Below are 27,319 nucleotides of genomic sequence, written 5' to 3'. Positions count from 1 at the left end.
GGGGTGTCTCTTTGAAAAGTGTGATTTTATATATCTTGTTTTGACATGTTTTGTCAGTGTCCTGTGGATGGGGCTGTGTCCTACTTGAATACAATCACTATATACACAAACAATAATAATTTATGAAGGCCACTGTGTGTTTTTATATTATGAGCAAGCTGGTGTGTGTGTTCAGGTGTAAGCAAGTGTGTGTGTGCAGCTTCATCTGCCACTTCTGCTCCTGTCAGCATCTACAGCCTTGAGTTAGCTTGTAGTAATTCAGCCAGATGAGGTTGCTCAGTTATTTACTGCCCTGCTGAGTCTGATGTATGTGCTGAATACTAGGTAACTTATGTCATTGAATTTCTCTCCTCTCAACCCTCCTTCATTCTATCTGTCCATCACACCTTATGGATAATGTTTAGTAATCCCAACCAGCTCCACATAGAGTCAGTCAGCCTTTCTGCAAACAGCTCAGGGCTGAGAGCCAGCCAATGGGAGCGGGGCCAGACATCGACCTGGACCTGTTACACTTCAACAGTCCAACAGAAGATTCTGGTCTCACGGTTTCTCACCCTCACTGCGTTATCTTTGCCACAACACTCTGTAATCAGCCTGCTCTCCACACGCCTGTATGTCTTTAGAGTGGACCTTAATGTTGACCAGCATGACATTTAGCAATAACACACCCATGTAACACTGGTGCATATAATATGGTCCAATTTGCCAATGCCTGGCGCTGAAACACTGCAGGGCCAAGCTGCCGATACATAGTTCTTGGAGACATTGTTGGGTCTAATAATGCATAATCTGGGTTTTCTAACTTCAAATCAAATCAAGTTTTATTTATAAAGCACATTTAAAAGCGATTTTTGGTCGAGCCAAAGTGCTGTACATGTAAATAACAAATGATTACAGAAAAGCTCCTATCAGGTCAGGTGGTTGCAATTTTGGCCTTACTGGTATTTTGTGAAATCTTTGGGACTTTCTTTGTTTCTTGTTTCTCTTTCTTTGTTTCTGCATAAAGTAATGAAACAGCTGAAGGTGAAATCCAAAGTGTTTCTCTGAAATCACAAGTCCTTATTATTCTTTTGGACTTTTTGACATAAGATGTACCCAACTCAAGATCACATGTTCTCAAAGTTACGTCATGTGCTGTACCACTTCCCTCATCCCATCTAAATGTCAGGTTTTGTTTTCTGTCTCAATCTTAAAAACACATATGGATTTTTTCCTTACATCATACGTGGTTTTAAGATAAGAACCAAAAAGTGAAAGAATTAATAAAACAGACATCAATGTCTTAAAAAAAACACACCTGTCACGGTATGAATTAATAAGTGAGAATAAGTTTGAGTCTTGTCATTCATTTTAAATGTGCTAAATTATTATATTACTCAATAGTGATTTTTCCAGTTGTAGAAAGACAGTGGTAGATTAAATAGAGCCGTGTGAGAAAGGAGATTTGGTTCAGTGCCTTGAATTTCTTCTGACAGTATCAATGGTATACCAATATTATCCTTCTTATGTGGTTCATTTTGAGAAATCAAGTTATCTTCAGGGGGTTGGCCACCAACACAATGGAAACTCCCAAAGTTTAAGAGTATGAGACCTCACTGGTGTGAGGTAACTCTGTGGTTGAGTGGGAATCTGCCAGTAGTTTATATAAACACCTAATCATTGTTGTGCCTTTAAGTGAAAACAGACAAATGTGTAATAACGGTTTCTGGAAATGATATTGTTGCTGCTCAGGTTGGGACATGTGAGGTTTTCCCCACAACAGGTCCAGCTGTTTATCTCACCAGTGGCTTTGAACACAACACAAACGTAGTGTAGAAGTTTGTATAATATTAAGTGAGAGTTGTGCATTGGTCTCCTCTGGCAGGTCAGAGGTCAGGCTCAGCGTCGTGCTTGGGGAATGTCAGCTGGATGGCTCAAGGCTGCCATTGTGTTTTCTTACTCAATCAGTATCAATGTGTTTTAGAGAGAGATCATAACCTGAACAATGACCTCAACTAAAGTGTTTTTGAAACTTGTTTAGCATTTCCTCTTTCCAGTGGAAACTCTAACGAAAGCAGCACCCTCTGAGGGTTGAAATGCCCCCCGCGGATCGGCTGTGGGCTGCAGGGTTTCACTTCTGAGCTGCCAGCAGGTTTAAATTAACTCCACCACAAAAAATGAACATGATGTCACTGATATAATTTTCCCTGCTGCTACCAAAGATGATAATATGTCAGTGTTGTTCAGCTTGTTTTGCTGCCCCCAAGTCATTGCCAATGAAATGGTTCTGTTGCAAAATATTATAAGGTCACCTGTTAAACACCTTTTCAGGTTTATTCAAGAATCTTTGGATACTACTGGAATATCTTTACATGCTGTTATGGTTAAAAAAAAAAAAACGTTATTCCTATCATACTGCCTGCCTCAATATCGCTGTATTCAGCCTCTTTTCTAGTGACACTCCCATTTTATCACAGAGGCTTTCTGTTGGTTCTGAGGAAAAGGCACAACAGTTACTTTTTCTTATTTTTGTCATCTTTACTTTTAAAATGAACAGTTTTTGAACACATAGAAACAACATACATTATTTTAAATATATAGTACAAAGTTAAATATATAGGATAGTGGCTCTAAGACTGTATACTGTAATATGTAGTCACTCTGAAGTCAGGTATTGTTTTGCCATTGCCAAACTGAAAGTCAACACCACAATTGTTGATTCTGGATGTGTTTGGATTTCTCTGGAGCTATTACTAATGCGACTTCCTCCCACTGTAACCTAATCAGTTCTTCTGTACCAGACATCTGTCTCTGCGGTCTGTCTCCACTGCTTTCACATAGGAACAACAGGCAGAAAAGAGGAGTCTATATATATCTGGCCACACAGATGGGCCTGTGAGCGATTGACACATGGCATGCAGGACATGTTAGGGACAGGAACAAAGTGAGACACATAGGCGGAGAGAGAAGGGTGGAAAACATAGTGACGCAGCAGCAAAGATAAACCTGTGAGGAGAGATTAAACCAGGAAGGAGAGGAGAGAAGGTAGAGCAGGGGGAGGGTCATAATAGGTCAGCTTAACGTTGTTAAAAAAAGATCACGCAAGCATTACACATGTCTTCATTTATAATCAATGCTTTGTAATTGTGATCTTTTCCCTACATTTAACAAAAGGCAAAAACATTATTGTTCTACATGTGACGAAAGGCTGTTTTTGTTGAAGTTGGAATTCTTGGCATTTTCTTAGTTTCATTTTCATGTGGTAAAACCCAAATGTCGTCATCTGATAAATGTGGAACAGGAGGAAGAACTAATATACTGACTTAAAAAAATGGCTTGTTGGTCAGCTACGCAGTTTTAAAGAATCCATTTTAATAATTAATTCAGTTGTTTATGTATTATTATAATGATCAAGTAATAATGTCACAAATGTTCTTGTTTCATCCTATCAAATTCAAAGATTTGCTGCTTTTCTGCTGAGTGTAATTGTATAGTCAGTTGGGATTTTAAATGTCATACCATAAAAATAAGTAGCTTTAAGATATCACTATGGGCTCTCAGATATTTTCATTATTTTTTTACTTAACGATTAAATAGTTAATTGAAAGTATGATGGACATAGTAATCATTTATAATTTCTGCACCTGTAATAGGGACATGTTATAGTGTTGAAAGAAACATAATAACAAGCACTATAAGTAAAAATATTTTCAACAAGGTTCAGCACTTACATGTTTTACCATCTTCATGCTTTAAACAATGCGGATATGCCTTAGTTTCCCTAGCATAATAAATACAATATATACAAAAATATATATTAGCAAATGAAGATTATTTTTCCCCCACATGAAGTCACGCCTGTGACTGTCACACTGCTGGTTTCACTGGTTTGGAAATGTGATTGCAGGAATCGGGGGCATCATGGGTGAAGAGGGGGAGTGAGGAATTTACCGAAGACACCAGGGGGTAGAGGGTGGGGGTGTGAATGCATGTGTGTGTCTGTGGTTGAAGCAGCCGGTCGGCGCGTGTGCAATAGTGGGCGGGGCTTAACCGGAAACGATGAGGTCATAGCAACAGTGAGAGAGAAGAGGGAGGGAGGGGGGAGAGCCGGGAGGAGTGACATGGACTCAGAGATGAGCTCAGCTGCAAAGGCGTAGGCTGCTCTCTCTCTCTCTCTCCTCCCTCCCCCGGCTGCTCCGTCTCTCCGGCCGGTTTGGCTGCTGCCGGTGTTTTGTTGTGACATTGGGGGAATCGCCTGCCTCACTAGAATGAACTAGAACAGCTGGGAGACTCGCCGGCTCTTGCTGACATGGTGGGAGACTTCTTTTTCTGGAGCTTCTGCTGTCTCAGGCTGTGGAAAAGAGATAAGAAGGTGAGGCTGTTCACTGCTGCTGCTGCTCTGGGTTACCGGGAGTGATGGGTGATGTACGCGAGCCGGCAGGGAGGCAGACTGCTGAAGTGGCAAATGGTGTGCCGGTTGCTCTTGCAGATACTCTTTCCATCTCTTTAATTTTAAAACTTAAGCTAAATCATGATACTGTCAGCTGGAGTGTGTGTTTGTATGTCATTTCAAACTGGGTCAGTGTATTGCTTAGTAATTACAGATCTGCCCCTTTTTTGTGTGTCGCACAAGCTTTTTCTTTTTTTGCACGGCATGAAAAACTGATGAGCCAAGGCAGGCGTGCTATTTTTAGAGAGCATTCTTCCTCAGATAAAAGTAGGATTTAAAGTGTGTGAGTGCACACAATCAGGGACGGATAACAGTTGTCTTGTCTTATAACAGTGTCGCTGTGCAGGGTTATTTTTATTTACCACCTACATGCAGGCCACGCTGTAAACCACAGTGCATGTGAGACTTACAGAGAAGAAGCTGAATACATTAGAGCATTTCTGAGGCTGTATACTGTGATACTGTACTGTTTGTAGCTGTCGGGGGTTTCCATTCAGACAGCATCAATGTGGCCCACTGTCTTCTCTCTTAGCCTTTCACTGTAATTGTATTTGCTTAAATGATGTTGACTGTAGAAAGTCTAAGAGAGAACCAGGATCATGTCTTTCTTTGACTTTATATCTACACTACTTTTGCTCAACTGTTTAAATCAGTTTATTTGTCCTGTTGACACACTTTTGAGATTTGACCCAGTTGTAGCGCTCTCTGTGAGGAGTATCAGGTACCTATTGCACATGCTGTTTTTGACTTTTTCTTTGAAACATGAGGTCATTTCTTTAAACACAATTCCTAATCTACGTGTTGATTCTGGGAGCTTAGTCACATATGGACTGTGTTTTTGAGTTTAGCCAATGAAAGAGGCTTTTCAGGTCAAGTTCATTACATCAAACATGAGGTTAAGCAGAGCCAGATCTCCCATAATTCAGCAAGGCCATTCAGAAGCACCTTCAGCAGTGTTGTTATGAGCTCATCGTTCCACATTTAGCCGGAGCGAGGTGAAGTCAGAGGGTGAAGCTGGTGTTTATGTGGGACTTGTTGAGGTTAGGAGACCAGAAGGCATGTGCCTGATGAGATCCTGCTAAGTAAAAACTCATTGCACACGTGTATAGAGTACAAGTCATCCAACCTCTGAGTGTTCAACAACAGAGAACTAAACAGGTTTTAAATTAACAATTTGTGTCACAAAATTGTTCAACACACAAAGATAGGTAGTTTCTAATCAAAGAGTTTGAATACAGCCAGCCAATATTAATGTTAAAGAGGCTGGAAGCAGTTTACTTTTTTAATAAAATGTTCAATTGGCAAGATATTCAAATAATAGCTAAAATAATAGTTTAAGCTCAACTAAGTGATCTTTAAAAAAAAAAATGTTTTTCAAAGAAGTCCCTAAGCAGAAGACGCCCGTATCAGGCTGTCTGAATAGTCAACAAATAGTAATTTGTATGATAATTGGACCAAAATGACTGGACTATGATGCTTTTATTCAACCAGATACCGATGCATAAGTGGGAAATAATCATCTCTGACAAATACTCATCCAACTCAACAGTTCCTACATGTCTCAGATGTTTCACCACCTGATTCACTCAATCACTGTGATTGAGTGAATCACTCCTCTCATTTGTGGTTTAACAGTTGGCATCTATTGCTGCTCTTCTTGTGTTTCACGCCTGTTGACAGTAAGGGAAATGTGAAATGATGTGAGTAAAATAAAAAATGTCTCGGGGAAAATCTGAAATGTGTAGAACATGACATCAACTAAATGAATCAGTTTGAAACTTGACAAATATGAAGAGTTACTAAAAAAAAAAAAAGGGAGATTTTGAGTTTTTATCAACTTAACAAAAAGTTAAAATACGTATTTATAGTATTTAACACTGTAATGCTATCAAATTTTACTCCTTTACTTAGACCTTAACACTTTTTTAAGTTATCACCTCAAATCTTAACACTAACCCAGACGTGCTAACTCATTAAAATATCCAGAGAAGTGATTACACAGACCTGAGCTCAGGAAAAGTCAACACATGTACTGATGGCCTCAATGAGTTATCAAGCATCCCTGACTTTCTACCAACATGTTTCTGAGCTGTTTAGTGTCAATGAGAGCATTAGCATCGCCATAAATTCCTTTAAATCACTTAAAAGGGGGTTTTCACATTCCACAGCTAAGGTCACACATATAAATCGTTTAAAATAAATAAAGCTTAAGGGCCCTGACACGCCAAGCTTCCCGACCATCGCCTGTAGTTTTTTTTCATTGCGAGTGAACCCCGCCAGTGCAAAATAAAGATTATCTTCTTAGCCTGGAAGTCAGGAATCCATAGGGGGTGAAAGAGGAATCTAAAAGGGTCATAAAACGATCACTCAAGTAAGAAATTAGAGGGCCTAGTACTAAATTAATAATTTGTTTTACTTTTCCCCCATGTTTTTTTTGTAAAATACTGTATACACAGTATTTGTCCTTGTTTAAGAGCTGGTTGTACCAGATCTTCCAATTTAAACATACGTTTTACTATTTTTTTACGTGGAGATCAGTTGCTATTTCATCTCAGACAAAGCCAGGTAAAACTATTGCGTGCAACTTTGAGCGAAAGATAAAAAAGATAATATCGAATATAGACATGTCTGTCCTGACCATTGAACAAAAACTGGGGCTATTTGAAATTTAAGTTTCACCAAAATGAAACAACATACCCCAAATTACAAAAGTACATGACTGCTAACTCTAATATACACATATATGCACAAACAAACAATACCTAGATTTAAAGGATTGAGGTGCAATATTGTTTCGCCCCTAAAACTTTTTTTGCCAAATATTAAACACCTTTGTGAAGCTACAGTGAGTTTCTGCCTATGTACTTCATGAATAATGCTACCGCTTATTCCTAGCAACTGATTCAACATGTGAAAGCCTTTTTTGAAAGATATTTAATACATTTTAGAACGACCTCATTTATTTAATGACTAATTTCTCAAATAGATGTTACAACCCAATACAGGGCTCTTATTAAAAATATCTGAGGAGGGAAAATAACTCTTGGATTGAAATACATGTCTGATACATTGGCAGAGTGGCGGCCATTTTTACGTCGACTGATGCATTGCAAAGTGACTGTGGTAGCCGGCACTCAATTTGTATTCGGCTACATTTCCATCAGTTTTTCCATAAACGGGGACACATATCAAGAACAATATTAGTATGGATGAATATGTGACCAAGATCCCCATCACACATGGCAACTGAGCATTGAGCTGCAACTTGAGTTAGTTACTCCGGCAACCCGTCAACCCGCTCACCCTTTCCCCGGGTGACATGTGTACACAGTCTGGTTTGTTGTCACTGGAAAAGGCCATGAGGCTACTTGGCCTGCTAAAACCCAGTCACACACTCGTGAGTAAGATGGGCTAATAGACAAATCATGGAGTACACTCTCTGAGGCTTGATGGCGCTGTGTTAGTACATGTTTCTTTAATCAAGCTGTCAAGCAATCACATGGTTTAATATCACATGGAGTATCTGTCTGTTTTACACCTTAACTTTGGAGAGGAAGTATGTCCTAAAAACAGCAGCTGTCGCCTGTCAAATTGGGTTTTAGAGACATGCGTGGGTGTGTGTTTTGTGTGTGTATATTGTGTGTTTTTGTTGCGTGTGTGTGTGTGTGTGTGTGTCATGCCTGCCTGGCAAGCAAATGGCAGCCACAGTGTCAGGTTGTGCAGAGCCACACATCCTTTTTATCTCCGTCCAGCTGTCCTCTCTTCCTGTCGTAATTATTTGCAGGCCTGCACCTAAGGAACACACAGAGGCAGAACATATACACATTTACAGCTACTTACAAACAGCTCTGATGCATAATTGAAAGCACATAATCTCCTTATAAACTTGTTGTATTACTTTTAAATCCTCTTTTGACACAATAATCTTGCTTTGGTTAAATCGTTAGATATCCTTTAATCTTAACTCATCTATCTTTCAAACTTTCGCGTTGTGTTTATTCTCCCTGTCGATGTCTGACAGTAATTGTTTATGGCTCAATTTTATGAGGCTGCTTGGAGGACGAATAAAGAAATTAAGTCGGTCAATAAGCCCTGCAGCTGTTTTCCTGCCTTGTCCATTACACCGTGATTACATCTGTTTTCTCCTCTTGCTTTCTCCGTCCCCTCATGGTCTCGCTGCTATGATGTTGTGTTTTCAACTTGACCATTTTAAACAATATTGAAAATAAGTCTTAATGGTTCTCAGTCCAAAGGCAGGACCATTGAAGATAGGAAACCATTCATTCAGAAATCACAGTAAATCAGGGATGTTGTCTATGTGTGAAGCCAAGTGGTATCATGTTTTCCTGATATTTAGCTGGAAGGTACTGCTCAGATTAATTACTGAATAATCAGTTAATATATGCGTGTACAGCGCACCTCCCTGCAGCCTGAGGGCCGTCAGCATGTGTTTATCTGTCAGTGTTGGCTCGTGGTTTCACTGCTGCTCTGCAAGGAGGGTGGGGCAGCAGACATATGGCTGTATGCAATGATTTTATTGATTCTTCGATCTTCACATTTCCTTTTTGTCTCAGTTACACCATCTTTTTCCACGTTATGCACCATTTAGAAGTAGCATTTCGTACTTACGGGTGATTGTTAGTTCTGAAGTTACTTTTAAGGCTGCTGCACAGAATTGTGGCTTTGTCCATAAGCTGATATTTTGCTGTTGGTTAGATGTAAAAAAATAAATGAAACTTCTACGATCTAGATATTTTTTGTATTGTAATATATTTGTGCCTTAAACATTGCCAAAATGTCTTAGATTTTTTTTGGTTTACATTTCATTGATTGTTCTTTGTTCAGCAGCCCTTCCGTAAAATGCCCCCCCTCACTCTTAGTGAGCTAAATTAGCATTGCAGATCATTGCAGTTGAGAAGTGCTGTCAAAGGGCCCACTCCCTCCAAACATTTTCTGCCACTCAAAGCAAAAAATTAGACCACAAGCGCAGCCTCGAGGGAGCGAACAGCTCCGGTGGACTCGACCTTTGGTGCTTAACATCTTTGCTCATGTTTAATCATAGAAGTCATTAGGCATTGAGTGGGTTGGTCATTTGCATGGATGGGCGCAAGCTTACCTGAAGGAGTTAAAAGGGGTCGATATTGATATATGAGAAGGTGTGGGCCACTTATCGATGTCTCAGTCGATCAGAGTCACAACAAGCAAGGACAAAGATTTAAAGGGCAGCCATAAAAGACTAAGGTTGTTATTCGCTGGAGCCTTTGATGATTTTAAACCCTGTATAACAGAAAATTGATTTAATGTTCTGAAATATCTAGCTGATGATGTGGGTATTTAGCAAAATGTGCATTGTGGAATTTGTATGTGAAAGCGCCAAAAGTCTACCCTACAATGTTGTCACAATATCAAGTATTTGGTCAGAAATATCTTTATATATGATTTTCTCCATATCACACAGCCCTAGCTGGAGTTGATGTTTTAATTTTTTGTGATTTATTTGATCATTTTGGTTCTCCCCCGTTGGTCTGTAGAACATCTAGAGCTGAGAGCTCCAGCGGCAGCGTCGTCCCCAGATCTGCCGGTGTGATTAATCTGCTCAATGCCTGCTCTGCTTTTTGGCCATAACTCAATTCCCTCGGCTCTAAGCTCGGAGGGGGATCTGGAAGCTGCAAATCCAATCCCCCTGCTCTCAGTATTACCCTCAGTGACCAGGCCTCGCCCTACTTCTCCCACCACTTATTAAAGCCTCATGTTGCCGTTGACTACAGTAACATCAAAAACGCTGTAATGAATTCCCCCCCTGCAGAGCTTTCCACTCGAGATCAAACAAATATCATGTTGACATCCGATTTTATCTGATTTTGACAGCATGTACACAGCAGAATGTCTTATTAACTGTGTGTTATCTCTCATCAGGTCGCAGGGGAACAGAAATATCACCCAGAATGCTTCACCTGTCTGAACTGCAGGACGTTCATCGGTGATGGAGACACTTACGCTCTGGTGGAGAGATCCAAACTCTACTGGTGAGCCTCAAGCACAATATTAAAAGACATGCAAACGCCCAAATATCAAAGTCAAGATTCAAATCAGTCTGAGATGTTAGCTTGTTACATTTCTTTATTTGTCTACTGTCTAACAAATCAAAGCCTTTTTCAGCTTGTGGTATGTTAGCTCTGATTCCCTTAATTTACCAAACCGTTATTTTCTTTTTTTAGTTTTAATATTCTCTCTTCTGAAACAAACTAATCCTCTAAATCCCTTTGAAGTGCAGTATGGCCACAAAAAAGCTTCCAAAGCTGCCGTTGATTGACACAATCTTAAATATATGCAGCTTATTTTGGGCTTCAAAGGACTTTTTGGTGACATAACGACCAACTGTGGTGACAAATGACTCAATGCATGGTGGAAATTCACAGCAAGCACAGCTAACAGTCCCAGTTTAGATGGTTTTAATCATAAACCTGGAAAATCGGTAGTTTCCCGTTTCTTTCGTGATTCAGGTTCAGGTTGTTCTTTTCCTGTGGAGCTCCGGGGTTGTGTCAGTGTGAGAGTCAGAGTTCAATGAGCAACAAGCTACACTACACAGAAATACATAAGAACAAAACAGCCTTTGTCCTCTTCTGTGGAAGAGTGGAAGAGTGGAAGTGGATGATGACAATGTGATTGTCTCAGATCATTACATTTATTGAGAGGTCAACCAAATTGAGTCAAAGTGTGCTATGTTTTCTGTAAAAATGTCATTTGAATCGAATTATTTCAGCTCTGATGTATTAGTCTTCAATTCTTTCATAGCTATTTTATTATTCTGATAGTGAGCTCAGTGTTTTCTAAAACATCTTGTAAACAACATGTGATGCTGTAAAAAATGCTGTAATAAGAACTTAAAGGTGGGGTATGTAATTTATTTCAGAAACACTTTTTGTTATATTCCATGGAATGCTCTTAACATCCCGATAGCAATGAATACATTAAATGCTTTGACAATAAATACATAAACATTTTTAATCTGTGGAAGCCGTCGCGCTGTAAAAAGCACGACCAATCATTTTCTAACACCCTCACTTTTCCTCAATCCCCCTCTTGCTCCAGCGGTCACTGTTACTACCAGACCATCGTGACACCGGTGTCGCTGCCGGACTCGTCATGCTCGCGGATCCCTCACACAGTCACACTCCTGTCCATCCCAGCCTCTGCCGAGGGCAACAACGGACGCAGAGGGCGAGGTTTCTCCGTGTCCATCGACCAGCCGCTCAGCCCCACCGGCGGCTACAGTCCTGAACATGGACCCACCATCAGAGTCTCACAGTGAGTCTATCCATCCATATCTGTATGTCAAATATTGTGGATAGTCATTGTGTGAAGAGAAGAGAAACTAACGAAAGGAGAGGTCAGTACGTTCGAGGACAAAGGATGAAAAAAGCTAGACAGTGTGATAGATGAGGTTCATTTAAATTATACAATAGAGTGGAATGGGAAAGGAAATGAGCAGAAAGTATGAGTCACTGTTATTTAAATTAGCTGAGACTTGTCAGATCTCAGGTCTGTGTGCAGGAAGGTGCTTGATTTATGATTTTGTTCTTCTGCTTATTGTTCTTCTGTATCTAGGGTGGACACAGAGTGCATCAGTCCAGATGTGAAAAACTCCATTCACGTTGGAGATAAGATCCTGGAAATCAACGGGACACCCATTCAAAATGTCCCTCTGGATGAGGTGAGATTTTACCTCACTGTAAATATGCAAATGAGAAGCTCGATCTCATTGTAGCACTATATAAAGCATTTCACCAGACTTCTTCCATGAGAGCATCTCTCTAGCTTTAAAGCAATCTCTGCTGCTCTAACCTGAACTCGTCCTCTCCAGATCGACCTGCTGATCCAGGAGACCAGCCGGCGGCTGCAGCTCACCATCGAGCACGACCCTCACAGTCCGGGACCGGAGGGAGGCTCCTCGGAGGCTGAGGATCGAGTGAACGGCCCCCTGACCACCCCTCTGTCAGAGGGCCCCAGCCCCAACCTGCCCATCACACAGCCCCCCATCCCCGACAGCCTGAGATCCCGCATCATCACGTAAGAAATCAATTTTAATGATGCTAATTGCAGTTTTGCTCTACTTTCTACCATTTAATGTGAAGAGTAAATATTGAATGGCCACAAGAAGACTGTACTGCTTACGTGTAGTTGCATACGATATATACTGTGTTAAAGATTGAGGAACACTGGCAAAGCAGAAATGTAAAATCTATATCTGCACATTTTAAGTAACCAACGCTGAGATTTTTTTTTCTTCTGATGTATCATGTTGTATTGCTCTTTTATATTTTGGGTAGAGTTAGTGTAATGCTTTGTCAAGTATAAATGGTAGGCTCCTTAAGCTCATACAGTGAGCCTATTACTGTATGGTCCAGGCATTGTACTGTCAATAAATACCCTGACACCCTAAACTAAATAAGAATAAAAGTAGCAGCAATCACTAATCAAATACTCTACTCCCCTCTTTTCCACCCTTATATTCCCTTCCTTCTCCTCCTGTCCCCTCCCTCCAGGCGGAGCTGCAGCATTGATAAGTCACCCGGCTCCAGCAACGCAGCATCCCCCATCTCCCAGAGGAAGGACATTAATCGATCAGAGTCGCTGCGCGTCGTGTCCAATCAGACGCACCGCATCTTCCGCCCATCTGACCTCATCCATGGAGAGGTGCTGGGGAAGGGCTGCTTTGGACAGGCCATCAAGGTGGGTTTGAGTGGCAGAGACACATATGGCTGTATGTAAAATACATTTACATGAATGTTGTGTTTAGAGAACAACGGTAGTCATACAAACATTATCCAGAAGGTGGCAGCATTGAGATAAGTAAGAGAAGTGTGGAGAGGCAGGAGGTTCAAATGTTTGTCTTTATTACACATAGTGGAAAAAAATGTGTTTCCCATGCTGACAGAGTCTCCCCTCAGACTGCCAGCTCAGCTTAATTTATTTGCATCATTGTGTATGTTATAGGTGACCCACAAGGAGACCGGGGAGGTGATGGTGATGAAGGAGTTGATTCGCTTTGATGACGAGACACAGAGAACATTCCTGAAAGAGGTGAGTGGAGACAGGCAATCCCAGATGTTACGTCATTAGGGAGTGTGAGATTTACTCAAGTTATCTTTTCAGAGGTTGAATCAACTATCTGTCATAAACAGAAATCTGAGATCAATAGGTGTTGACCTCAGAGCATTAAAAAACAAAAATATATTTTCTTGAATACAAACAGTTTTATTCCAAAAAATGAGGGCAGTTAGTACTTACAAATGATAGTAAAATAAGTTTGCTGAAGGTTTTTCATTCCTGGTCCAGCTGCGAAAATCTGTGCTGAGGAAGAAAAACAAATGTTTTTTTGTAATGATTGTCAGTATAGTAGCTAAAGTAAGCAGCACTTCTGTGTGAATGTATCACACAGAAGAATAAAGGAAGAGTTTCTGGACCAAATAAATGAAACCACCTCTGAAAAAGGACATCAAGGAAAGTGTTAAAACAGTTCTTTCCCCCAAAAATGATAGATGAGCAAAACTCATTATGCCTCCCACACAGAGCGTCATCTTTCTCCGGTCCTTCCATTAATCTGAAAAGATAACAGAGTGACTCAGACACAGAAGTTAAGACTTCTGTGGGACTTGTTTAATGATGTTCTCCCCGTGATCTGAATAACTTCTGTTCCTGTTTAATGTTCAGTATAGTAGACTCATTCATCCAATTAAAATCCTTCTAATTGGGAGGTTTGAAGTTCATGAAAATTGTTCCCTTATGTGTGGACTAATGAATTTATTTTTAGGTTACGATAACACAGAGTCCTTGCTATGTAATTGGTGTAACGGCTATAAAAGAAACCTGACCACAATGAAACCTGAGCCCGAGTCTCAAATGATTGAGTCTCTTGTGATCTTTTCTGAGTAAGGAATGCAAGCAGGCATTTCAGACAAAGACATCATGCAACTTTAAGGGTAATACTTCAGGTTTATCGGTGTGTAATAGTGGCCTGCCTCCTCTTCCTACTCACCCCAACCCTCAGGGAGGGAAATGTTTGATGCAGTGTTATACTGCAGACATACTGCAGACATACTGCAGTCATGCCGCGAACACTTACACTCTGAGTTTATTTAGTAGTTCTCAATTATACAGGATGTTTCTCTGTTGCATTTCAAATAAACAGAGTTAAAACTGTAAGAGGTGCGAGCATGTGCTGTGGGATTTGTGATGTCATCAAAAAACGAAATCAATGAAAATTGATATTCAAATGTCAGTTTGTGAAGATGACTGTTGGCTAAGTTTACACTTATCGGCCGATTGGCTATCCATCTTTTTGGTACATCTCATTCAATTAGGAAAACATTTTAAACCTTTTTTGGACTCTCAAATGTTCATACTTAAGGTAAAAGAATAGTTTGACATTTTGTGAAATAAACTAATTTGATTTCTTATCAAGATGAAAAGTATAGAAGCAAGATCGTGTCTTTACGATGAAGAATACCTCTAGCTCCATGTCAGCCATGGATTGTTGAAATTTCCCTAGGTAATGTTTCATTCAACAACATCCAGTTAACGTCACCACCATGCACAGTTTTTTTTAATCTATGTGTGACTCAGTGTATTTGGCAAATAAACTAAACAAAAGCCATTATTCACATAGAATCCAGTTCTGTGTTTAACACAGAAGTAATGTTCATTCATTAGTATTTCATGTTTTATTACGCTTTGACTAATAAAAAATAGAGGACCACGGCTCATTATTGAAGACTGTCTCAGATTTTTCCAGACGTCTCGTCACCCTCCTAAAAACAAAGTTGCTTGCAATAGTCCAGAACAAAACCCTTCAGACAGAACCAGGGAGGCTGTTTCCCTGTTTCCAGTCAAGATAAGCTAACCAGCTGCTGGCTGTAGCTTCGTATTTATTTGTCTATGAGAGTGGAATCAGCCTTTCTTTCCAATGGCAAGAAATCAAGTACTAAAGTTAATAGTCAGCTCAGATTGTCAATGTCCTCGAGCAGCATTCAGTGAGTAAAACTGTGTGACGTTGTTTCATCAGGTGAAGGTCATGCGTTGCCTGGATCATCCAAATGTGCTCAAGTTCATCGGAGTCCTCTACAAGGACAAGAGACTGAACTTCATCGCAGAGTACATAAAGGGAGGCACCTTGAGGCAACTCATCAAGAAAATGGTGAGAGGGTAGTGTGTGTGTGTGTAAACATACTAATGTGTCTACTTCCTGTTCAGTATTCAAAATGCATTCATTAGACGTTTTAGTAATAGTAAAGAAAATGTGTTTTTGTATTGCCTCAGGTAGAGTCTTTGCATTTTGTAGATGATTGTATGGTTAGATGGTTTTATTTTATGATTAATCAGCAGATGCCGCTGAGGGAAATAACATTGAATTGTTATTTTTTGCTCACAGGACAGCAACTATCCCTGGAACCAGCGGGTCAGTTTTGCCAAGGACATAGCTGCTGGAATGGTGAGTTCAAAGACCCAAAAGTGCCTTTGGTTTTATTAGCTACTGTACTTCTGTGAATCCACTGCAGACCATAATATTCCTTGATATGCAGCAGTAGATAGAGGTGCATTGATTCTTTAGCACTGCTGCCTCCCTCTAGTGGTCGTGTTAGTGAGCTGCAACACTTCTGTTAACAATGTGCACATTTGTTTCCATCCCCTCTATGGAAATTATAGCAAGAATTCCTGCAGGATTAGACGATTGTTTTTCCCTGATATGGGACGATGTAGAATGTCATGCATGACTGGATTATTGTATTTTCAACATCAGCTACTTGAGAGGAAACAAGGCAGGATTGTTCCTCTTGGCATGGGTTTTAGATTACCACTAAAAGCCTCTCTTTTTTTATTCTTCCTGACTTTCTGTCCTCTCCTATCTGTCCATCTATCTGTCATTCAGACATATCTGCATTCCATGAACATAATCCATCGGGACCTGAACTCACACAACTGTCTTGTACGAGAGGTAAGGCATTGTGTGTGTGTGTGTACATGTGTGTACATGTGTGTGTGGACATACCTACGTATGTGCATAATGTTTTTTTTAGGGATTTAACACCGTGCACATGTCACTTTTAAAAACAAACAAGAGTTTTCTTAGCAGTAGCTTTAACAGACAAAGCCTTCCTCCCTAGTAACTTGGTAGCGGAAACTTCCAGCGTACCCTACTCAAACAGAGACAGTACATGTGTCACAAGCTTTGAATCGTTCCTGAAGTGTGTGGAAAATCCACAAAAAGTTCAATTAGAAGCTTAGAATTGAATTTTAAGCTGTTGAACGAGCTTGAAACTAGTTGCACACTGCTACATTGAAGCATATATCTATGACATCCCTCTCTTAGGCAGTATGTACTGTATGCTTAGAGAAAAACTAGAACATTTAATGACATGTTTAATTTTCTTGGTGCAGGACAACACAGTGGTTGTGGCAGACTTCGGGCTGTCTCGCCTCATGGTGGTCGACAAGCTTGAGGAGAAATTCTCGCAGGGCACACTGCCCGGCCTGAAGAGGCCCGACCGCAGGAAGAGATACACGGTGGTGGGAAACCCCTACTGGATGGCTCCTGAGATGATCCATGGTATGATCTCTAAATCATCTTTTTAAATTAGAAAATTACCTTCTCAGAGGAAGAGAACTACAATCAATGCAGTACTACATTTGTTGTGTAATGTGGCATTTCTTCAAACAGCCTTATTTGGTTATTTTCTCTTTCCAGGGAAGAGCTACGATGAGAGAGTAGACATCTTCTCCTTTGGTATCATGCTCTGCGAGGTGAGTGACTTTTTAATGTTGGGGTAATAAAAGCCAAACCAGGTTTTTGGTGTTTTACAAGAGGTAATGTTTGATTGCAGAACTTACATTCCGTAATAGCTTTTTCCCAAGGCATCCCATTCTGCTTACAAGTTGGTTTCCTTGCCATTTAAAAATGAAATCATTTAAACAGTCTCAAAATATCTCATTTCATTTGGCCAGAGGTTACCACCTATACAAAAAATGTTGATTTGATTTCCCATCACTCGTTCAGCCACAAGACTCATTTTAATTTGTGCACAACTGCTCTTCACTCTATTTCACTTCTTCGTCAAGATTCAACTGATTCATACTTCACTTAATATTTCCCAGATTTTCCTGCAAAATATGGAACATTTAGTGATCTGTCCTCCAATTATTTAAAAACATCCATTTCATTTTATGATGGAAATGTCTAGCTTTTCCAGAATTCCAGATATTTTCTTTCCAAATAAAAATCCAGTCCCAAAGTGTGGTAAGCCTTTGTCCTGGCAACACACCATCCACGGCATTTAAGCTCAAAAGTTTAATTCAGCCGCTCAGATCCCCAGAGTAGGACTTCCCCAGATGGGCACCATTAACCCGGCGATACTACAGGGATTAGAGAGAGCAGAAAATCAAAGTCTTCTTCATGTGGCTTCTGAGAGGCCGGTAGTTGTGGTCTCCTGGCAACGATCAGCTTCAGTTTGCAGGGTTTACTGGTTTTCAGCAGATCAACACAGGAGGACCCAGGTTTAACTTATCTTACTCTTTTTCTCTCCTCTTGTTTTTCCCGGGCTCTCCAGGTAATTGGCAGGGTGAACGCAGACCCAGACTACCTCCCCAGGGCGATGGACTTCGGCCTGAACGTGTCTGGCTTCCTGGAGCACTTCTGTCCCCCTGATTGTCCCCCCGCCTTCTTCCCCATAGCTGCTGTGTGCTGTGACCTCGATGCAGACAAACGGTCAGACAATAGATTCACATTGACATTTTACAAAAGGCCAGTTTACCAAAATAATTTCAGCATAATTTGCTGAGTTGTTAATGTTTGTGATGTAGCTCTGCCTAACAGAATATTTAGTGGCACCTTTCACACATTTTAAACTCAGGTGCAATGTAACCAATTACAAGTTTCCGCTTTAATTGTACAAAGTTTCACTTTCACAATTCTGTTGATTATCATGGAAGATGGGGTTAATAAGAGATGTTGATCAATATTTTTTGTAATGGTCTGAGCAGCATTATGCCCTCCATTGTTTTGTGAGAAACAACTATGATCTTTAGCAACTCACCCTGGATCTATTAGGATGAATATCTAGAATTCTGAATGAATCAAATGTTTTAAACTGAGATCTGCTTTCTTGATCTTTAGGCCTGCTTTCTCGAAACTGGAGGAGTGGCTGGAGAACCTGAAGATGCACTTGGACATTGGTCTACCGCTGGTGTCTAAAGTGGACCAGATGCACAAGGCCTTCTGGGAGAACCACAGCATTCCCCGCCCTGAAAACGGCCTGCACACCCACCCCGAGCAGCCGGAGTAGTCCTTTACACAACTGGAGGAGTGGGAAATTAGATGAACCTCCACACAGGCAGCGATCACCTGCCTCAGGTGGAGCAGTGGCTGGAGCTGTAAAAACTCCTCCCTGTTTAACGCTGCGGGCGCAGGCTGGCTCAGGCTGGACGAGAAGACTCGGGGAAAAGGTGGATCTGAAAAGCCACCTGTGCAAGACGCACACACACACACACACATTCAAAGTCAAATCAAGAGACATTTACTACGATAGCTTGATTTTGCTGCACCTGAGGCTAAAGTGGAACATGTCATATGCAATCAGACCCAACTCTCAAATCATGACTCAAATCTTGAATCAGTTAATCTAATCATTAGGTGTCATTCCATACACGATTACTTATTGTATTGTGTATATTACTGTAGACAAAAGCAAACTTCCTCTACATTGTGTGGTATGTGTTTCCTGGTTTCTGTGTGACTTTGCTTTGATTTTGCTTTTAAAACTGAGCTTCTGAAAAACGCAAATGCCTCTCGCATGTCGCTTAAGACACAAAAAGATTTCACATTGAGGTACATATCTTTTACGTTGTCCCCCAATTTTAATAGCCGTTAGTGTTTCTCACTAAAATGGACAATGAAATGGCATCTTATACATTCAAACACATAAAAGTGTACATAGCTGCCGACATTGTAAATGTTTTAAATATTGTAAATGTAAAGACATATTTTATATACGTATGCTACATCGCCATATTTTTATTGGCCGACCAGTTGAAAATTAGGGAGAGTTAAAGGTTGACTGCAGTCATAAGGGCACAGCTGAAAGATTTTCTGTTTGTTTTATCTACATTGTCACCACTGTGGCAGGTAAGATGCTTTTAACCTTTGAAATAAGAAGAATCTTATCACAAAATATCCCCTACCCTCAGTTCAAGCTCAGTAAATGTTACATTCTGTCGTTTCCCTCCATTTTAACATTTGATCGGTCATCTTTTTAATGCGCTGGAGTAAATTTAACTGTAACACTGGATTATCTAATCACATCAAACTTGCTTAACTAAATCTGCACATTATGATAAACAATTATATGTACTTTGAAAATGTTTAAAGGCAATCAATCTGTTGTTAATTATTCACTCTTGTCTCATCATGTACTGTACATTAGTTCAGGTGTGGGGATAATATCACCAGGCCTCATCGTGTCAGCTGTCTGTCCACATGTTTGTCTCTCCTCCTGTGGATCAATCACTGTTGTTTACATGTAAATGCTAACTGTAAATATCACTATATATGTGCGTCTGTCCTTGCATTTGTCTGCGTGCATTGCATAAATATGCTCACTTCTCAGAAATAATCTCTTCCACTGTCAGATTTCTCTCTGGCACCTTCTGACATAAGTTTTCTTTTTCTGATCAGATCTTTTTTTATGTTTTTTTATTTCCTGCTGTTGTTTTCACAAGCTGCATGAAGTACTAGCTCGGTCTGTTCAGCTTTTCAACCAAGCTCTTTTTGTCTCTAAATGCTGTAATTTTAAATAAGAAAACAAAGAATGAAAGATTTTAAAAAAATGAACAGAGAAAGTCAAGCTTAAATTGAAATGGGGGGGGAAAAAAACACAGCATCTGTTTTTATATATAACCACTGATATCTTTTTGTATAGATTTGAGTACTTTAATTTGCACTATATTACCAAATGGCTGGATGAAGCCATGTTTGTTAATTTCCTCTCTTGGGCTACTTGTGATAAGGAAATACATTATCTCGGTTCAGGTTGATATATGAATGCAAGACACTGATGGAGCCTTTCACCTGTAAAAAGGGTATCTGGGAAATTCATCCTCTTGATAGCAAACTGTTTCGAATTATCTAGATGCATTTGTGCATGGATCGACTTTTAAATACGGCTTTGGAGCCTGCTGGACCCCTCTGTGATCTAAAGTCATATATCTATAACTATATTTAAATTTTCAAGCCTTTTGAAAAGTATTTGCTACCAAGAGGATGTCCCAGGTCTGCCTGCTGCCTACAGACTGGTCCTTTGTGAATGATGTTGTTTCTGACTGCTTGGTTTCGTATGTGACGCCCACAGAGGCTGTAACCACTGCTGGTCTTTCTGATAGTAGAGCACTGGCCTATCTCACCTCTCACCTCCTCATCACACTCCTTTGGCTCAGGGCCGTACTTTTCTCAAGCTTTCTTCACAACTCTGTTAATTCAGCAGCTTACTAGGAAAGCAGAATTCAACAGTAACAGTGAGACTTAAATAGCATGTACCCTATTTCAATGTGTAGGCTGATAACATAAAACGTGCTTCTGCAAAACCGTGGGCATGTTTCTGCACACGAGTGGCTTCTCCATGTTTCTGTCTGGCCACGTCGAGCATGTCAGGTGTGTCTGTGAGGACGTGTTAGGATCAATGAGAATGTCGCCGCAGCACTTCTTTGCAAAGGATCGTTACCTCTGAACATTGCTGTGCCTTTGTTGTAAGCTAGCCTTGCCAACTACTCGAAAACGTGAACTGATTTCCTTTTATATGTATCATTAAGTGCAAGCCTGATTCAAGTGGATTGAATATCATTGCTGATAATATGTTGTATGAAATTTCATCTTGTGGTGTGTCATATTTATAATTTCCAGATCTCCATTGTTAGTTTTGATATTTTAATATTATATTTCTTTTTTTGTCTTATTTAATTTTTTTTACACACAAGCTGTGAAAACAATTCTGCACTTTAATCCTGAACCTGAACATTTAGACTCTGAGGAGGCGACTGTTTTCTTCTTTTTTTTTTGTCACAGCTAAAAATAAAACTGTTGCTTCTAAACCAAGCCAAAGACTCAACGTGTTGATTAATGACGATGTTTCTCAGACACGGTTATTCTCTTCATGTTCACTCTATCATTAGCCTTCCTGACATTTGTACTACTGAAGCAAACACAGAGAACAAAGTGGGACAGCTCCGATAATGTGTTTAAAATCAGTCCACTCAGAATATCACTGCATTATCGTCAATACATTTATGTGCTACAATAAAGTGGGAGAAAAGAGACTGTTTAGTTATCCAAAATAATGAATTATTTGGAAATATAGTAACAAATAGACCACTAGATGTCACTATTTATCTGCTTTTTTATTTGTATGGTAGATTAAAGAATACAAATATAATATAAGTACAACATAGTATAATACAAAATAAATACAGCTGCTAATCTCTGGTGGGCATTATGCACATACTTTATTCCGCAGTAAAAGTATTGCACTCAAAATATGTTTTATTTTAAGTAAAAGAACTAGCAGAAATAGCTTGAAGTATTAAAAGTAAAAGCACTTAAAAGGTCAGAAAATGTCAGTATTTAAAACAGAGTTATCAGAGCTATGTAAAGGCTGTGTAAAGTAGTTGCACCATGTATGTGATTACAACATTAATTCAGCATCATTATTATAAAATGTAATGTTTTTTAAAAAGGGCTTTTTTTTTAAATCACCTTAGGTATAGTATTATGCTATTTCTGTTGTTATTTTTTACTAGATTCTGACCTGTAGACTAATGGAGTCTTTGTATACTGCGGATTAGTAACATATCTGAATGGTTCTTTCCATCACTGTGGGATTTTAGCTAACAATGACTTGTCCACAACCGCCATTGTTAATCTTTGCAAAGATATATGAATGGTTCGATATTTTCATTTTTCTTGCAGGTGCATGTGACTCTTCTCCCATCGCGTCCACGTGCGATTGTTTTCATTCCGACACTGCTGCAACGGCTCGTGACGTCACCTGTCTGGCTGCCTCGTTGAACGACAGTGAGTGCATTAGTGTGTTTTGAGTGTGTGCTGCTACCAAACACACAGACTAACACACACTCAAGTGGGACGGTCCAACACAACGCACGGGCTGTCATTTCACCGCAGTTGTGTTGGGATTGAGAGAGGAAACTAAGGAAATACCGAAGAAGAAAAAGAAGGAAAAAGAGGAAAAAAGAAGACGAAGGTCTGAAACTTTTAAAGATGGAAAATCCGTCCACCAACAACCGGTTTCGGTCCACAATCTTCAACCACGGTGAGTTTCCTCACATCTGACACTGTATGTGGGATGTGTTATTACTCCAGTGAAGCTACTCTACTGTCGTACATTTGGACTGACAATATCCTACACCTTTCATTAAAATCGTGATTTTGACACACGGAGCTAGCATGCACCGTTCAAATACATCAACTCGTCACTCTATCGGCCTACAACTGAAAATCTATCCAGGGTTTTCAAGCCGATGATGGCAGTATATTGAGTTGTACTTGTATGTGTGCTGGGAGATGTTAACACTCACTGGAGCAGAGGGTACACTTCGTTCTGCTAAACGAGAATCCCTCAACAGCCTCCATGGGACACGCAGAGCAGCACACTGTAATTCTGCAGTTATGCAAGAGTGGCACTAAGACTCACCACAATAAACTATTTCTGGACCACGAAGAAATAATGTTAGCTGGATAGCATACTGACAAACCAAGGGCTGAAAGACTCGCCCATCACCACACTGTTGTTGTTCTATTCACCCTGCACAGTGGTGGAAAGTTAAAGTACATTTACTCAAGTACTGTACCTAAATAACATTTTGACAATTTGACCAATTTTCCCAAAGTTGAGGTTAATTTGTTCTCTTTAATGACACATAAGGAGCTGTCATCGACTTCTGGTTGACAATGTGGCATCTATCTGCAATAAGCTTATATCATCTGTAGGCCTATACATTTTAATCAAGTTAGCTCTTACTCTATAATCATACATATTCAGTTTCCTGTTGAATCCTACACAGACCACCTCAATCTCATCATGTCTAACTATGTAAACTCCCAGCCTGTCCCCACCTCATGATCTCCCCCGGTCTGTTCAAATGACGTAGTTTATTTTGAGGCACATCATTGTCATGATATGGAGAACACTGAAACATCTGCCTTGCTGAAACTGTTGACCTGCGGTATACTGCTGCTGTGGTGGTGGAGATAGAGCAGGGTGATGATGGGAGGTGATGACAGCTCTCACTTCGGAGACAGTGAACGACGTAGTGCTGAGCCTCATGTGCTTTTCTTTGCATGTGTTGATCATGCTGCACCTCAGATGTGATGATTATGTTTTATCACCTAAACCTAACTTGAGAGAGAGCCTGAATCCTCCAAGATCAGTAGTAGATGTGTCCATTTATGTGTCCAATTGATCCCTTTAGCTCACACATTGGTCCTGTATTCATAAACAAAGACTAAAGTACATGAAAATATCTTAATCTGGTTTATTACTGCATTGGTTTTAACCAGCAACCATGAAACTACCACGACAAAAAGATACCTTTTAAATCCCTGTTGAGAGATACTTCCCAATGTGGTTGGTTAACTTGTTTGGTCACAGAAAATACAATGTTGCGCCCTGAAATTCACCTTTAGCACCTTTAGCAGATCTGACATCTTGGTGATAAGTTCAAACATTATTTTTCCATGTCTGACTTTCTTGTCTTACTAATGCCTGTTCTGCTCGCTGGAAAATCCTATCAACATTTCTTCATTGATTATGTGTTTGCAGAACTGTTCACACATGTCAGTCATGGAATTAAAAACCTTTCAAGCAAGACATTCATTTCAACACATTCTTTTTAGATGTAATCTCCAATGAGCTGTAGGTCGACTTACAATCTAGGCCTGCTTTATATAGAGCCCATAACCCATTTAAGAAATAAAGCAACATGTTCCTTTTCTGCACAAGAGCCTAGAGTCCCTTAAGAAGAAGTGTTTGAAAGGCACCCAGTCAGAAGTGGAGCAGTGTGGATCATGGGAGGCACAGTCAGCAGTAGCTAACATTCCTCAGGAAAAGCCCTGTGGAGAGATGCTGCCATCCCTGCCGCTGTCTGTGGCCGCCATGACAGCGTCACTGGTGGAGGACCTCAGCATGTAGGTCAAGACACCAACCACAAGAAACAAATAGCAAGTCAAGCAAGTAGCCATTACAGCAGAGGAAGTCAACATTGACCCCACGTTCTGCAACTGCCATTTTTGGAGAGTTGCGCTTGTGGATGTTGGCTTTATCTGTTTATTCGTTTGCTTTGTCAACAGTGCACAGGAGCCTTATTTGCAAGTTTCAAAGTAATTTCACTCAAAGTGCATCTGGAGTGATGCATACTGATGTTAAGTATGTTTTAAAGAGCAGCAGCAGTCGGAATATGCAGCTCATACATTATATATAGTCCATATGCAGGGAATGCTGTATCGCTGCCTGTCAGCTGTAACCTTTGAACTGTTCCTGAAGTGGTTAAAATGGTGGCAGAGGTTATGATGACGTTACAGTGCCCTGACCCTGGTCTCAGCACCGTATCCTCTGTGAGATGACAGACAGTGATTGTGCTGAGGTTAAAGTAGTCAACCAATATTTGTAATACTGCCAGGAAGTTTCCTAGAACTGGCATCTCTGAAGTAAAGGATTTTATTTAGCTTCTTAAGAACTGAAAGAATCAGTAAATGGGAAACATCATGAATAATTTGGGCCTGCGTCCGCCTCTGACAAATTACTGGAACTGATCTGAAAGGACTTTGAGTTAAGTGCCTGTTCCATTACTTAACATGCCACACTCCTGCTTTTTAACTGAAACCAAAACACATGACCTTTACCAGGAGGGTGTGGAAATTGTACTTTTCCAAATGTATGTTCAGGTAATAAATAATGTCCTGTGTCTTTGCACCCTACCAGCAGCCCCTGCACCCTTTTATTTGGGGACATCATCACTCAAGCTTTATTGCCGACATACGATACCCTCTTCACCCCCAAAGCGACCCTTTGTACATCAATTACTCACGCGCCATGTTGCCGTGAATTCTTGAAGAAAACTTGATTTTCTCGCATGCCTCCACCGTGATCAAAGACTAAAAAAACTGAATTGAGGTAAAACACTTTTAACGCACACAGACAAGATTATGCAGAAGTGTTCTAAATAGTAAGGTTCAGGCGAAAATACATGTGATTTGAAAATAGTGACACATCAATTAGTTTGGGATAATTCTGCAGTTATGGTAGTGCTTGTAAACGGATAGTTTAGGACAGTTTTGTTGTTGTAAATCAAAGCCCTTTGATACCTTTTTGCAAGTTTTCTTCAATATTGTGAGTAATTAATATACAAATGGTAATTGTGTGAGTAAAGCACTCCAGTAATATGTCAGGAGATGTGCAAAAGTTGCATTTATTTGGAGGTTTTCTTACTATTAAACTTCTAGTCGTCAATAAAGACATATATTTAAGTCAGTCTTCATCAGAAGTTAGTATTAAAATACATTTCTTGGCTCATATATTGATAAATATGGTTTGTTTTTCACATCATATGTCTAACTAGCGTGAGGATCTTACCGTCTCATGACTTGTTTTATGTGACATGTCGTGTCCAAACAAGTTGAAGATTTCCCTTTTTTGAAAAATAAATGTCAGGCAGATACTGAAACTGGATGATCCAGGTTTCAAATACTACGTGTTCACCACAAAAAGGTCACAAGCTATCCCATATGTTACCTCAGCATGTCAGCATGTCAGTGGTTTCTCAGTTTATTACCAGCATGTTATACGCATAATGAATACTAACCAAACATTTAGTTTTCAGATGATATATTTTCAAAATGTTGACAATATTGTGTTTCTGTTCCTCTCCTATGTATGGCCTGCCTTGGATGTGGATTTTGAAATCCTCCTCTAACCAGATGATGAGGTAAGAATCCAGAGTTTTCCTCAAATCTGCTGCAGAAGACAAAGTAGGTCACTAGTGAAGGAAGATTATCTCGATTATCTCCTACTGTAACATGAGTCTATAATGGAGATGTCAGCCCAATTTACCGCTGATAAACGCTATTCTTCAGGCGGGTTTTGAGCTTATGTTTTGAAGTGGAAAAGTCGTCGGACATTGCCTTTTTATATTTTTCAACATTGCTGAAGTCACAGGCCTGTAGTTCCTATTCACATATATTTGAGGGTTCAAACAGAGTTGGCTTTATGTTGTGAAGACTGGAGCTTGAGTGTTTATGTGCTTCAGGGTTTTATTTGACACCAAAGAAGACTAGCAACTTGAGAATAGGTGTGTTCTCAAAGGCCAGATTTTCTTGTTCTGTGTCTGGCAAAGTGAATCTGCAGAGTGCTTTGTTGGTCAACCAGCAGCTCCTCTGAAGTGTATCACAGAGTCAGGGTGAATGTGATCATCTGTCATCGCCTCTACAGTAGCCAGTGACCTGCCACCTCAGTGTCAGAACTGCCCCCATCCCTCTCCTCTACTCCTCCATGTCACTGTCTACATCCCAAAGCCGTGCAGCTGTGTTTGGCCATGCTGAGTGGGGGTAAAAGAGGAGTGGGTGGATGTTTGTTTTCAATCCCAAACAGCTCACAGACGGGTGGAGAGGAGTGGATCTGTATGGGTGTGACAAACCCCGGTTCCTTCCTCAGCAACATTCCTAGCCTATGTGACAAAGATGTAGTGTGTGCTGACAGAGAAAACACCTTGTGCGGAAACTTTCAACATCTGTCCGCCATTCACTTTTTACTCTCAGGATGGTTTGCCAACACTCTC

General features: G+C 40.2%; 2 protein-coding genes across 5 annotated transcripts in view; both read left to right on the top strand.

Annotated features, from left to right (window-relative positions):
- Positions 1–21,569, top strand: part of limk1a (LIM domain kinase 1a) — a 47,107-nt gene extending 25,538 nt beyond the window's left edge. For 2 of the 3 annotated variants that reach the window (XM_034115141.1, XM_034115142.1), the window contains 13 exons: positions 10,346–10,455; positions 11,522–11,737; positions 12,038–12,143; positions 12,294–12,499; positions 12,976–13,162; positions 13,427–13,513; positions 15,495–15,626; positions 15,861–15,920; positions 16,359–16,424; positions 16,868–17,036; positions 17,175–17,230; positions 18,034–18,191; positions 18,600–21,569. In XM_034115141.1, the coding sequence (XP_033971032.1) occupies positions 10,346–10,455; positions 11,522–11,737; positions 12,038–12,143; positions 12,294–12,499; positions 12,976–13,162; positions 13,427–13,513; positions 15,495–15,626; positions 15,861–15,920; positions 16,359–16,424; positions 16,868–17,036; positions 17,175–17,230; positions 18,034–18,191; positions 18,600–18,768 (1,722 nt within the window). In that variant the 3' untranslated portion in view covers positions 18,769–21,569. Of the gene's footprint in view, positions 1–4,097; positions 4,352–10,345; positions 10,456–11,521; positions 11,738–12,037; positions 12,144–12,293; positions 12,500–12,975; positions 13,163–13,426; positions 13,514–15,494; positions 15,627–15,860; positions 15,921–16,358; positions 16,425–16,867; positions 17,037–17,174; positions 17,231–18,033; positions 18,192–18,599 lie in introns of those variants that run through there. The other variant, XM_034115143.1, reaches the window with a different exon arrangement.
- A 982-nt stretch (positions 21,570–22,551) lies between these two features.
- The window catches only part of sept4b (septin 4b), a 40,807-nt gene continuing 36,039 nt past the window's right edge, over positions 22,552–27,319 (top strand). Inside the window, exons 1-2 of one of the 2 annotated variants that reach the window (XM_034115106.1) lie at positions 22,552–22,800; positions 26,463–26,470. In XM_034115106.1, the coding sequence (XP_033970997.1) occupies positions 22,749–22,800; positions 26,463–26,470 (60 nt within the window). In that variant the 5' untranslated portion in view covers positions 22,552–22,748. Of the gene's footprint in view, positions 22,801–26,462; positions 26,471–26,494; positions 26,514–27,319 lie in introns of those variants that run through there. The other variant, XM_034115107.1, reaches the window with a different exon arrangement.

Source organism: Trematomus bernacchii, unplaced genomic scaffold (genome assembly GCF_902827165.1).
Source record: "Trematomus bernacchii unplaced genomic scaffold, fTreBer1.1, whole genome shotgun sequence".
NCBI classification, from domain to species: Eukaryota; Metazoa; Chordata; class Actinopteri; order Perciformes; family Nototheniidae; genus Trematomus; species Trematomus bernacchii.
The sequence above is the reverse complement of the archived record's forward strand: the minus strand, read 5'-3'. Positions and strand labels throughout refer to the sequence as shown.